This window comes from Neoarius graeffei, chromosome 1 (genome assembly GCF_027579695.1).
Source record: "Neoarius graeffei isolate fNeoGra1 chromosome 1, fNeoGra1.pri, whole genome shotgun sequence".
Classification (NCBI taxonomy): Eukaryota; Metazoa; Chordata; class Actinopteri; order Siluriformes; family Ariidae; genus Neoarius; species Neoarius graeffei.
Window position 1 is genome coordinate 43,810,422 of NC_083569.1, and position 14,094 is coordinate 43,824,515.

The following is a 14,094-nucleotide window of genomic DNA, read 5'->3' on the forward strand; positions in this document are numbered from 1 at the left end:
TATACTCAATACTTAAGTGACTTACCCATCCAATGAGGATTATTTTCTTGTTTACAAGATGCCACATCTGAGTCGCTGACAAATCCTGAATTTCTGTAAAGAAAACTGTCCAGAGATTTATAAGCACGCAGTGCTTCACCACTGAAAGGCGAGGGAAAGTTAATGAGGTAATCATACACGTCCGGGTATTCCGCTGGCAGTTCAAAATCCGGTCGTGAAAATTCCGTCCGGTAAGCCATAAGGGTCACAAATCTGTAGATCGTTTATTTTAGACATATATCTAGTTATCTGTTCATTAGAAAAATGAGCCGTGTAGTCCGTCGGTTGAAATTGATCCATTCTGTACACGAGTGCAGCAGTATTCAGCGGTGTTTTTGACCGACAAGATGGGGGTTGTGTACTTTCCGGTCACGTGACTGCAAGATCTCTATTGAACAAAATTACAGTATGAGTACTACCGACATATAACAAGGCCTTTTGCCAAGTTTCATGAAATTCCTTCAAAAATTGTGAGAGGAGTTGATTTCAGAAAGAAAACACGCTCTCGTGAAGGTATAATTTTGTTAATCAAGGGCTGTAACTCTGGTAAAATGTGACCCAATTGAACGAAATTACAATATAACAAAGAATCCTGCCAAGTTTCATGAAATTCCTCCAAAAATTGTGAGAGGAGTTGATTTCAGAAGGTGAGCACCCTTCCTGGGATGGACGGATGGACATCGCCATGACACAATCGCCCTTCGGGCCTTTCAGCCAGCGAGGGATTTAAAAAATAAATTAATAAAAAAAAAAAATGACATGGGGAAAGTGCTTGTGTATAAATTGATTTTGTTCAGTGCTGGATATTTCAATCACTTCAAGTAATCAGGCAGCATGGTGGAGGTCACTGCCTGGTTCTGTGACTAGGAACAAATATCTGGAACCAAATATATGGATGTTTCACAGTGGGGGGGGGGAACAAGTGTATCACCCTCCATTGGTCGCTGCCGCATTGCACTGCGTCCCATTTGCTCAACTTTTTCACATCACTCAGCCCATCCACTAGTCACTAACATTAATTCTCCCATCTGTTGTGATTGACCGTATTCCAGATGCATTCCCGATAATATTTCAGTGGATTGAAAACGTATATTATTTACAGCAATAAACTAATCACGGAGCATTAAAAGGTACCAAGTGTCACCATTCAGTCATGTTAGTTGATTATGGAGACCTTTGTAGGCAAAGACTTTTGTGTAACTGCAAAAGCATGTTGCTGTGCTTGTAAAAAGGTGCAAATGCACAATCAAGGAGCAACTCAATGTAACAAAACTGAAAGGACAGACAAACTCACCCTCGGAGTTCTCTGTCTGAGGTGTGTGTCCCTCTGATAAGTTAAAGGTGCCGTTATCGGTCCATGTTACTTCCGAGACCTCGGTGTCTGATACAGACAGCTCCCTGCACACTGTGGAGTCCAGCTGAAACAAAGCAGCTGCATCAGTTCCCCTTTCCGTTCAAATTCAAAAGGCTGCCAAATGGAAAATAAATAAAAGTTCACCCACCTTAGGGAACATTGAGGACAGATCAGCTTCAATGTTTTCTTTCTCAGCCTCTGCTTGGAGCAACCTCTTTTCTGGGTTCAAGAAAGACAAGTAATATCAATCCCCACGTGCACTCATCAGGTACTATGAACTAAGATAAATTCATTGTGCATGTATGCATGCTGTCGCTATTCAGAGAAAACAAACTTGATTACCATGATTCTCTTTCATTTTTTGCACAAAGTGCCCCACTCCAAAGTTTAGTTTCTGCAGAACTGGCTCCAGCCACATCCCAAACTCATGTGATGACACTAGAGGCCACAGGAAAATGGCTAGCACTGAGACAAACAGATGAACATCACATTAACACGCATCACAGTCTGCAAGAAACTGGAGAAACTGCAGGCAAAGTGAGCTCTGAAACTGCTCTTCAAATACACTCCTCAACTTCATCACTCGTAGAAGGTTTTTTGCAATAAATCACAAGGATAAACGAGTGCTCTGAGAGCACAATATCCCCCGCTCGCAACTATGCCATAATGCGACTGAATTGAACGAAATTACAATATGCGTATTACCGACATATAGCAAAGAATCCTGCCAAGTTTCGTGAAATTCCTCCAAAAATTGTGAGAAGAGTTGATTTCAGAAGGTGAGCATCCTTCCTGGGACGGACGGACAGACAGACATCGCCACGACATAATCCCTCTTCGGGCCTTTCGGCCAGCGGGGCTATGATAAAAATTGTGAGGGAAGTTGATTTCAGAAAGCAAGCACACCTTGATGAAATTGCCAAAGTACAAGTTTGTTAATAATCAAGGGCATAACTCTGGTTAAATTTGCCCACCTTGAAACGAAATTTCAATCTGCGTATAACTGTCATATAACAAAGCCTTTTGCCAAGTTTGGTGAAATTCCTCCACAAATTGTGAGAGGAGCTGATTTCAGAAGAACGTACACCCTCATGAAACTGTCAAAGTTATTTAATCAAGGGTCAAAACTCTGGTAAAATTTTCACAAACGAAATTAAATCGCAATATGCATATTACCGTCATATAACACGGCCCTTTGCCAAGCTTCGAGAAACTCCTCCAACAATTGTGAGAGGAGTTGAAGTCAGAAGTAAAACACACTCTCATGAAATTGTCAAAATATAATTTTGTTAATCAAGGGCTGTAACTCTGGTAAAATGTGACCGAATTTAATGAAATTACAATATGCGTATTACCGACATATAGCAAAGAATCCTACCAAGTTTCGTGAAATTCCTCCCAAAATTGTGAGAGGAGTTGATTTCAGAAGGTGAGTACCCTTCCCAGGACGGACGGACGGACGGACAGACAGACATCGCCACGACATAATCCCCCTTTGGGCCTTTCAGCCAGTGAGGGATAATAAGCCATTTATAGTACACCCCAATAGTCAGGGAGAAGATCTGACACACTTACCTATAATATACGAAATAACAACACCTGGAACGTAATTGCCCAGTATGGCCAGGAAAAAACACAAGCTGCATACCAGAAGACAAAACTGCAACCAGAAACAAATGCAGGATTCAAATACTATATTCTTACTGCATAAGGGCCCGGTCCCCCAACACGATTACTATAACTACAACTATGATTATAACTATGCCTAAATTTAGTTCCAGTCCAGAGCAGTCACACCACAACTATAATCCTGACTATAATATCGCTTGGTCCTGCCACTCAGGTAAATAAATACATGCAACTTCGGAATAGTCAGGGAAGTTTTTTTCCAAGTACTAGCACATTATTCCGGGTCATACTTCAAAACAACCCATGCACGCATGTCGGTGGTTGGCAAAACATAGATAGGTCACGGATTATGGAAATATAATAAAAAAGGATACAAAATACAGAGTGGTTATGGATTTTAATATGGATGCATCACGGATGCTAATAATTTACGGATTGGTCACGGACTTTTCAATATATTACAGGTTGGTTCCCGATTTCATATGGATGATGTGTCACGGATTAAAAAAAAAAAACAGAAATTGAAAACAATTAAATGTTTGGACTGCCGAAGTTCATAATTAAAATATCTTACCTGCATTTATATGTTTACTTTATTCATTTATTTTTGATATTTCACGGAAAATCACATATCCGTGAATAAAAGATCCGTGTTTTGTATGATATTTTTAATTTTCCGTGACATATTCTGTGACTTCATGATGCAACAAGGATGTACAAAGATGCCTGGGGAAAAATAGCACGTGCTCGGACATCGTCACGTAAACAGTTACCTGATTTGTCAAATGTTTTATCGGATCAGGTCCAGGCCTGGGGGAAAAAAAAAATTCGCTCCAGAAGCAATCTCACCGATAACGATACTAATAAACCCAGGCCTGGACTATAGGTATCGTCAGGGTGCAATTTGTCAAAAAAAACAGAAGGGGGGATGTTTTTTTTTTTAATCATGAAACGTCACAAAATTAAGGTAACAATAGGCTAACAGCTCAGTAACATCCGATGATATCAAATGAATAACATTAAATGAAAACGAACACTAAACCAGAGATAGTAAATTCATCTTCCTATCTCTCTGACTAAATACACGAACACTAACACACAACAAAGTTCGCATTGCTTGTCGCATTGCTGTGATGTTTCTCTCCCTCCGGATTAAATGGACAGTGACTCGAAAATCACTAAAATACATGAATATTAAATGAACAGTTTGCTCTGATGGCGCAGTTCACATTGTGCGCAGCTTTCTGATTTAAACTTTTTTTTTTCTCATCCTTATACTTCCTGTTTCATGGACTGTAACGGATTTGCTTATTTAGTCATTTTAATACAGAATTTACTTTGAAATTATAATCAGACACTCCAACGCCCCCCCTAAAAAAAAAAAAAAAAACGGCCGTGAAAAAGGCAGCATCCGCCAAAAGGCGCGCTGTTTGCATCCCTGCATAGAACGCAAAGATATTGTTATTATCTACAATGTATCTATTTGCTGGGGACGTTCGTGAACATCAAAGCTGCCACTTTGGGTCATTTTGAAAGCGAGTGCAATGTAGACCATCAGGGCCGTGCAAAGACCTTTGGAGGGGCAGGGGCTCAACATTCAAAAAAGGGGACTTGGAACAAATTTTTCACACAAGTTAACTTTATTCAAAACTAAATTTCAATTGCAACTGAACATTCTGTGTGTGTGTGTGTGTGTGTGTGTGTGTGTGTGTGTGTGTGTGTGTGTGTGTGTGTGATCCATCTAAATGCTGCAGTATTCTTCAAAGCAGCAGTCTTCGGTTTGCCATGTTCTTGAAAATGTCTACGACAACACTGTATTCAATATGGATATCTTCACTAAGTGAAGATTAGTCTGACCTGTAGTTTTCTTTCTGACCCAACTGGACAGAGATCCACTGCTTTTTGCTGCCTCCCGCAGCTCCTTCTCTTTCTGCTTCTTTATCCTCTCTTTCCTTGGCATCTTTGCATAATGCAGGCTTTCACTTATTTAGAAAACGTTTCCCTATGTTTTAACTCAACTAACCTAAGCTACTATAACATAATAGTCTTGACAGAATATGTTCTGGACGTCGTCGTTCAGCCTTAAGTTTTCGAAGCTGCTAGAATATGTTATTAACGCCATCGTTCAAACTAAAGTTTCCGAATCTGCCACGTTAATGAAATGGATGGAGCAGACGGTTTAAATATAGCCTAGGCGGCTTCATTAAATGATAAACAACCCTACGCATTTACTGTTGTGTTCTAAGCTGCACAATATTGCATGTTCAGATAGAAATGAAAGGAGACTTTCAGTGTGACCTTACCTTGCCGTTCCTCGCACTGTCTCCCACCGTCAACTGCCTGCATGCGCTTTCTGCACAGAGGTTCACTGAATGCATGACGTCACGGATTGATGCCCGCATTTACATAGAAAAACATTATTTTATAAATCTATAATTTCATATATTATTGTCAAATTGAGGGCGGCACGGTGGTGTAGTGGTTAGCGCTGTCGCCTCACAGCAAGAAGGTCCTGGGTTCGAGCCCCGGGGCCGGCGAGGGCCTTTCTGTGCGGAGTTTGCATGTTCTCCCCGTGTCCGCGTGGGTTTCCTCCGGGTGCTCCGGTTTCCCCCACAGTCCAAAGACATGCAGGTTAGGTTAACTGGTGACTCTAAATTGACCGTAGGTGTGAATGTGAGTGTGAATGGTTGTCTGTGTCTGTGTCAGCCCTGTGATGACCTGGCGACTTGTCCAGGGTGTACCCCGCCTTTCGCCCATAGTCAGCTGGGATAGGATCCAGTTTGCCTGCAACCCTGTAGAAGGATAAAGCGGCTAGAGATAATGAGATGAATGAATGAGATTGTCAAATTGTAGAGAATATTGATGTTGGAGCTAACTTATCTTTTACAAATATTAAAAAAAAAACCCAGTCCCTATGAAAAGGGCACTTTGGACAGCAAACAGAAAAGGGGCAGGGGCTAGAGCACCTGTAGCACCGGTTCATTGCACGTGGGTGTAGACCATAGAAAACTGTGTCACAACATGCCTGTCATGTCAACTTTTTTTTTTGGTTTGTTTGTTTTATTAACGGGGTTGTCCCCGAGGATTTTTTTTCAGCAGAGATAAAAACTAGGGGGGGGGATGATCCCCACCATCAAATCGCACCCAGGGTATCGTTATCAGTCTGGTGTGACCACTGATCGCATAAACTGCAGGGGACCGATTTATTCATAGTTGTAGTTATAGTTATTGGTATTGTGGGACCGGACCTTAACAGTCATAAGCATCTTTCAATATTAGCCTTGCCATCACCTTGCCAGGATTCTGCTGTTTGAAAGAAGACGTCTCCTCAAGGAACAGCTTGATGCTCATCCAGCAGTCCGTAAGCTGAGCTTCTGCACCAGACCTGCTCTCCTGACCCGAGTCCACCAGCTCCCAGCTGCATTCAGAAAAGCGGTGCACGATTTAATAGTCTCATCATACAAACAGTACAGGTCATTAGTGTCATAATTACTCACAATTTACAGCAGTATACAGTAAATTAGTGACTCGCTGAACAGTGTCAGAAGCTACTTAGAAGTAGTTGCTTGCTCTTTTTTCCAGTTGCTCATTTTCGTTCAACTGCTTTTCTCTTGAAGACACGGTCGCTGTAGTTTAACTACCTTCACAGTAGCTCCTCTTTAACTGGATTCATGGAATTCCTTCCTTGCGACTACTAATCATTAATGTGTCTTTGTAAAACGTGTTCATCCTGCGTAAAACGAAGCCAAGATGCAGGTCTGTGGTTGAAGGATTTAGGGCTTCACGTGCAAGATGCTCCTTGGATATAACCCTTTCCTGGCATTGTGTACCTTTAGACCTAACTACCTTTGAAACGCTACCAGGAGCAACAAATGAAATTAAAACTTTAATGGTGAGTAAATTACAGTGAGTGAGAACGTCTGGGTGGGGTTCACGTCCTACAGCTTCCAAAGCAGTTTGCTTGCACAACTGATTAAGTAATTTTGCTACCTTTACATTTATTACCATCTATCTTCTTCATCAGAAAGGGTAAAATGGTAATGTCGGTGACTTTGATCATGGCATGGTTGTTGGTGCCAAACAGGCTGGTTTGCAGTGTTGTAGTCGAGTCACTGAACCTTGAGTCCGAGTCCAGTCTCGAGTCCCTAGTGTCCAAATCATTAAAGAAAATTTCAAGTCGAGTCCACTATTGATCCGAGTCGAGTCCGAGAACAAAACCCCAACCGGACCATTTGATGGTGGCTGTTTCAGCACCATTAATGTTAGTTTGCTCCTGAGCATGACGTATGAACAGATGAATGTGCATTCTCTTTGTCAGGGAGTGTGAAGTATTCTGTCAGAGATGGTTGGGAGATGGATGTACAACCCCGATTCCAAAAAAGTTGGGACAAAGTACAAATTGTAAATAAAAACGGAATGCAATGATGTGGAAGTTTCAAAATTCCATATTTTATTCAGAATAGAACATAGATGACATATCAAATGTTTAAACTGAGAAAATGTATCATTTAAAGAGAAAAATTAGGTAATTTTAAATTTCATGACAACAACACATCTCAAAAAAGTTGGGACAAGGCCATGTTTCCCACTGTGAGACATCCCCTTTTCTCTTTACAACAGTCTGTAAATGTCTGGGGACTGAGGAGACAAGTTGCTCAAGTTTAGGGATAGGAATGTTAACCCATTCTTGTCTAATGTAGGATTCTAGTTGCTCAACTGTCTTAGGTCTTTTTTGTCGTATCTTCCGTTTTATGATGCACCAGATGTTTTCTATGGGTGAAAGATCTGGACTGCAGGCTGGCCAGTTCAGTACCCGGACCCTTCTTCTACGCAGCCATGATGCTGTAATTGATGCAGTATGTGGTTTGGCATTGTCATGTTGGAAAATGCAAGGTCTTCCCTGAAAGAGACGTCGTCTGGATGGGAGCATATGTTGCTCTAGAACCTGGATATACCTTTCAGCATTGATAGTGTCTTTCCAGATGTGCAAGCTGCCCATGCCACACGCACTAATGCAACCCCATACCATCAGAGATGCAGGCTTCTGAACTGAGTGCTGATAACAACTTGGGTCGTCCTTCTCCTCTTTAGTCCGAATGACACGGCGTCCCTGATTTCCATAAAGAACTTCAAATTTTGATTCGTCTGACCGCAGAACAGTTTTCCACTTTGCCACAGTCCATTTTAAATGAGCCTTGGCTCAGAGAAGATGTCTGCGCTTCTGGATCATGTTTAGATACGGCTTTTTCTTTGAACTATAGAGTTTTAGCTGGCAACGGCGGATGGCACGGTGAATTGTGTTCAAAGATAATGTTCTCTGGAAATATTCCTGAGCCCATTTTGTGATTTCCAATACAGAAGCATGCCTGTATGTGATGCAGTGCCGTCTAAGGGCTCGAAGATCACGGGCACCCAGTATGGTTTTCCAACCTTGACTCTTACGCACAGAGATTCTTCCAGATTCTCTGAATCTTTTGATGATATTATGCACTGTAGATGATGATATGTTCAAACTCTTTGCAATTTTACACTGTCGAACTCCTTTCTGATATTGCTCCACTATTTGTCAGCGCAGAATTAGGGGGATTGGTGATCCTCTTCCCATCTTTACTTCTGAGAGCCGCTGCCACTCCAAGATGCTCTTTTTATACCCAGTCATGTTAATGACCTATTGCCAATTGACCTAATGAGTTGCAATTTGGTCCTCCAGCTGTTCCTTTTTTGTACCTTTAACTTTTCCAGCCTCTTATTGCCCCTGTCCCAACTTTGAGATGTGTTGCTGTCATGAAATTTCAAATGAGCCAATATTTGGCATGAAATTTCAAAATGTCTCACTTTCGACATTTGATATGTTGTCTATGTTCTATTGTGAATACAATATCAGCGGGAATCAAGCAGAACTAGCCGGAATTAAATTTTTTTTTTAAATTTGTGCCATAAAAATGCGGTTTCTTAAAGGCCCCATCACACTTATTCGGAATTAGGAGGAATCAAGCAGAACCAGCCAGAATGAAAAAAATGTCAAAATTTGTGCCACATTCGGGCGGGAATTTCAAACTGACCAATATTCTTACAGCTTTGTAAGAATGCCGTTCGAATACTTAGAATGCGCTTCGAACCCGCCTCGAATGATTCTTGCACATTCTGGGTGTATTAGCTTTCGAATGCAGTTCAAATGTAGTTGAAACACAGTAGGAATACCTAGAATGCTGTTAGAATGCAGTAAGAATATTAGTAATATTAAAAATGCACTTCAAATGCCATACGAGTGCGGTTCGATTGCTGCCCAAATACCACCCGAAGTCTGGTCGGAAGGTGCCTCGAATGCTGTACGAATTCACCTCGAATGCAGTCAGAACACTCCCGGAATAGCCACCGAATATGTTTTGAACGTCTAAGAATTCAAAGAGAATGCCGCTTGAATACTTAGAATGTACTTCGAATATCCCGGAATATACGAAGAATTTTCATTCCGACAGCATTCCGGCACATTCTGGCAGAATTTGAAGTGGCTTGCCATTTCAATTTTTCCCTCGAATGCGATCAGAACATTTTGAATGCTGTTGGAATGCCGTAAGAATATTCAGAATGCAGTTAGAATACACTTCGAATGCTGCTCGATATTTCTCCTCTTCGAATGCACCTCGAATGTTTTGAGCATGAGCAAAACATTCGGGCCGGCCACAAGAATGGGCCCGAATGTTTGGAATGCACTCAGAATTTTTAAAATGCACTTCGAATATCCCGGGATATACAAAGAATTTTCATTCCGACAGCATTCCGTCTCATTCCGCCTCTAGTGTGACTACCCTATTACTCTTCTAACTACATTCATTTCTCTATTCATTTCAGTGTAGTTGCTGATTCCTAGTAGCAAAGTTTCAGATGAATATCTAAATAAAAAATTATTGAGGTTTAAAGGAAAAAAAAAAGTCATAAGCCTATATTTGACGATTAAAAAAAAATATATAATAATAATAATAATAATTATATATATATATATATATATATATATATATATATATATATATATATATATATATACACACACACACACACACACTTTGAAGGGAAATAATATTTAATAAAGAAAACAAAAACAAAATGTGAACAAAATCAGGATAACAGGTACAGTACCAGTCAAATGTCTGGACACACGTACTCATTACTATGAATAAGCAAGTGTGTGTAAACATTTCACTGGTACTGTACGTGTACAAACCGTAAACAGCAGCCTTCAACGTGTGCCAAAATAAGGACTGTGGAAGACTTGAAGTTAAATTTTTTTTCACAAATTAAATGCATGTATTCTGGAAGCTGAGATGGAGACGTGTCTACTGAATGCTCCACTTCACTTCCTAATCACAGGATTCCTTGGCAGGAGGACAGCATCCACTTGGGGGAAATCATGTCCTTTATCATGTTATGACTCCACCTCAACAAAGAGATCTCTATAACTGTCCTTCAGACTCCCATAACACTAAGTGCTAACAATAACACTAGAGCTACTAGTCCAAGCAAACATACACTCTCACAATTATACCAAAACATAGGCAGTTGGTGTTATGAGACACTTCCACAAAAGGTCACCCACCTGACACCCATCACTTTCCAGGTCACACCAACAAATGGATGCAATTTCCTAAGAAACTGATGTCATGGGGTAAAATGGCATGTGCGACTATGAAGCAACGTGGCTCACATTAGCATTTCACCATCAACAGGGAGGCTCAAACAGCACTAGATGAGCTCTGGTGCCAGAGAAGACAGCTTGCCCAACACAGGGCAGGGCACGGCAGGGTAGGATGGGTGACCAAACTTCAACGAGGTGTGACTCCCACGTGATCTAAAACGGCTTGTAAAAAAACGTGTTACTGGGGATCATGTTTCGCTACAAGGAAACGGCAGTTGGAGAAAGCTGGCTGTCCTTTGCTGCCACGTGCTGATTTATAAATCAACACATTGCAAAATATATATCACACGAACGACTTTAACGTTCCATGTTAAACCATCTCCGTTATACCTTGCTTAAATCCGACAACTGTTGACCCAAGAGACTAAAATACAAGCAGCTGCTTGTTTTGTCTCGTCTCTTATACTAATCTTTACATCAACAGTGAAAGCAACACGCCTGAGAATCTAACAAGCCTAGTGACAGGAAGCAAAAAATAGCCTGTAAGCAACAGCTGAACAATGCGAAGAATGGCAGTGAAAACACTAGACCCTTTGCCTATCTCTCTGACCAGAGAGGACATTGTTTTATATAATCATCACAATAGATAGGTTCCGTAGTCCAACGCAAAAAGTCATCGTTTCCAACACACCAACTAAAGCTAACGTTGAAAGGTTCCGCTGACTTATAGCCTCCTGGCTTCATGGAACTCAAGAAAGTCATTGTGACTGAACGATAAACTAAACTAAGCTCTGTTGCCAGTCATTCCATGACAGGTATGGTCTCTTGTTGATGTGCTGGATGTAATGAAGTCCAGACATTCTAATACGTTATCATTTCGATAGTAACTTACCCACAGGGCTAATAAAAATATGTTGTCATGGAAACGATAATGTATTAGAACGACTGTACTTCATTACATCCAGCACATCTTCACCATATCAACAAGTACACATTTTAAAAATGTATCGACTGTTAACTTTAGACTATGAAGCCCATCCACCAACCAAGTCTCCATGCATGACTTACTATAGAAACGATAACATTTTAGAATGAGTGCGTTAAAGCTAGACGGCCTTTCGATTTCATAAAATAGGTGAAATTTAGTTCCCTCTGAAATTTGGTCATTGTGATCAGGCCTGGAATTTCATCATTTTAGGGGCAAGGCCACTTGGCCTTTTGTGCCGTCAATTTTTTGAGGGCACGAAGGCCAAAAGCCAGGGCACCAAGGCCATAAAATAAAACAATGATTTTAAGTTCACGTCTATAATGAATTTAATTTAAGGACTAATGACTCTTCTGAGGAAGATTGGAGTCTCAGTTGAAACTATCAAGCAGGTAAAGAAACATCTCCTACACTATTATGTCTGAAGATAAAAATACCTGGGCTTACGGCAGATATTTTTTTCCAAGGGCACAAGGCCAAATTGAGAGGGCACGAGGGCCATGGCCCTCGTGAAATTCCTGCCCTGATTGTGATATATATTTACATCTGCAATATCTTGAAAAAATAAACAAAACCCGGGCCATTCTGTGGCTGGGAAGTTATTTAATTTGAGAGGATTCCTGAGCAAATAACGTGCACAAAATCGCTCACTTCGTGCAGTCAAGCAGACAGAGGAAATCCGTGTGCACATGCGCAGGTTTATCTTCTTCTTTTGGGTTTTACAGCAGCTGGCATCCATGGTGTCGCATTACTGCCATCTACAGGTTTACCTTGACCGTGCACTGACAGTTCCATCATTCTGTCGCGAAGGGTAGTATCTCACTGGGCTGCGACAGCCTGCGACTAGCTGGGGAGACAACAATTGCGATAAAATATGCGAATTAGCGACAATTTTCACTTGGAATCACACTGAATTGATATTCGCATAATTTTATCGCAATTGTTGGGTCTCCAACTAGTCGCAGGCTGTCGCAGCCCAGTGAGATACACTCGCACTTCCTGTCTCACGGAAACTGACTTGAGAAGGGTTCGTGACGGCTTTGCGACATCAGCGACGCATTTGCGGCTATTTTGAGAGAAATTTTGTCGCACGAATTTTTGGAACATGTTCAAAATTTCAGTGACGAAGGAGCGACACTTTGCGACTCATGCGAGGAAATTGAGAAGCCCCGCGAATGTTTCAAGACACTTTTGAAACTCTCTCGCGAATGACGTTCGCAATTTGTCACAAGCTGTCACAGCCCAGTGAGATACTGGCTTAAATGAACAGCTGATCACACCGAGGTGCTCGCTGACCGCCGATATTTATTAGTTTGATCTTGTTTCCTTTCCTTCGCAACATATCGTCTTTTCTTCTTGCTTTCCGTTACTGTAGTCGAGCTTTCATATTTCATTCACACACTCACATCCTCCATTTTCCTCTCCTGTTTCAAATTTGTATCCCACAATGCCTTGCATAAACAGGGAAAGCCCACCACGTCATGCATGACGTAGTATCTTGTATTGGGTCATGGTGAAGCAGGAAAAAATAGCAGAGAATTTAGGGCCACATGGCCATAAATTCATTAATTGTTCTCTTTTTTTTAAACTAATAAAATTGTAAGTCTGTGATTTGAATCAGTAGCTTTCGGTCCACTAAACAAAAATAACTGGGTGTCAGGGAAAATTCTTTTTATGACCTAAACTTGAAAAATCTGAAAGGCAGTCTAGCTTTAACACAAACCCATGTGCACTTCTGTCAGAGCCATACTGTTAAAGAAAATGAATCACAACTGCATAACAAAGTTCATGATATTCCACATATATTTGACTTGGCCAACTTAACACCTTTCTCTTTCCTCCTAAATTATATTTATACCTTTTTTTTATCATAAATTGAAGACGGAACTTTTACCTTAACCCTGATCCAAGATTTTCGTCCATCATCTCTCAGACTTTGACCATCGAGTTGTGTAGAGAATGTTCTGAGCTCCAATCTTTGAGTATGAAAGCAAGCTAAATTCAAAGTTCAGGGTTCTGTGACGCGCTATGATAGATACTTAACATGCCACCCCAAGTCACAGCTGCCTCTGTTTATGTGGAGCAAGACCCCAGCTTCACTATTTCTACCAGGCTGGTCTAAAAATACCACAGCCATCAGACATGGGAAGACATGCTGGTTATCGTGTGTCTCACGCACACACGCCCAACATGGACCCCGTATAAGAATTGTGAGAAAAATGTATCAAACACCAATTTTCTGTGTCTTCTACCACACAAGGCCTGTCTTATGTATGTCCAGGTCATTGTGTTTTGTTGCTTGTGTGTGTCACATATTATATTTAGAGTGTTGCAGCATTCTTATAAATTACAGGAGTTTTTAATTTGCATTTTAAACTGATACATGGTTACTACAATAGCTCATGAGAATAAATGGCCGTTTTAGATGTTCCATCTCCAAAATGTCAAAAATGA

At 40.9% G+C, this 14,094-nt stretch overlaps 1 protein-coding gene across 1 annotated transcript in view; it reads right to left on the reverse strand.

Moving 5' to 3' along the window:
* The window catches only part of retreg1 (reticulophagy regulator 1), a 52,957-nt gene that overhangs the window by 6,945 nt on the left and 31,918 nt on the right, over positions 1–14,094 (reverse strand). The window contains exons 4-8 of the mRNA XM_060932261.1: positions 6,314–6,440; positions 2,969–3,053; positions 1,736–1,858; positions 1,542–1,612; positions 1,334–1,457 (exon numbers count right to left, since the gene is read on the reverse strand). Of these exons, the coding sequence (XP_060788244.1) occupies positions 1,334–1,457; positions 1,542–1,612; positions 1,736–1,858; positions 2,969–3,053; positions 6,314–6,440 (530 nt within the window). The remainder of the gene's footprint in view (positions 1–1,333; positions 1,458–1,541; positions 1,613–1,735; positions 1,859–2,968; positions 3,054–6,313; positions 6,441–14,094) is intronic.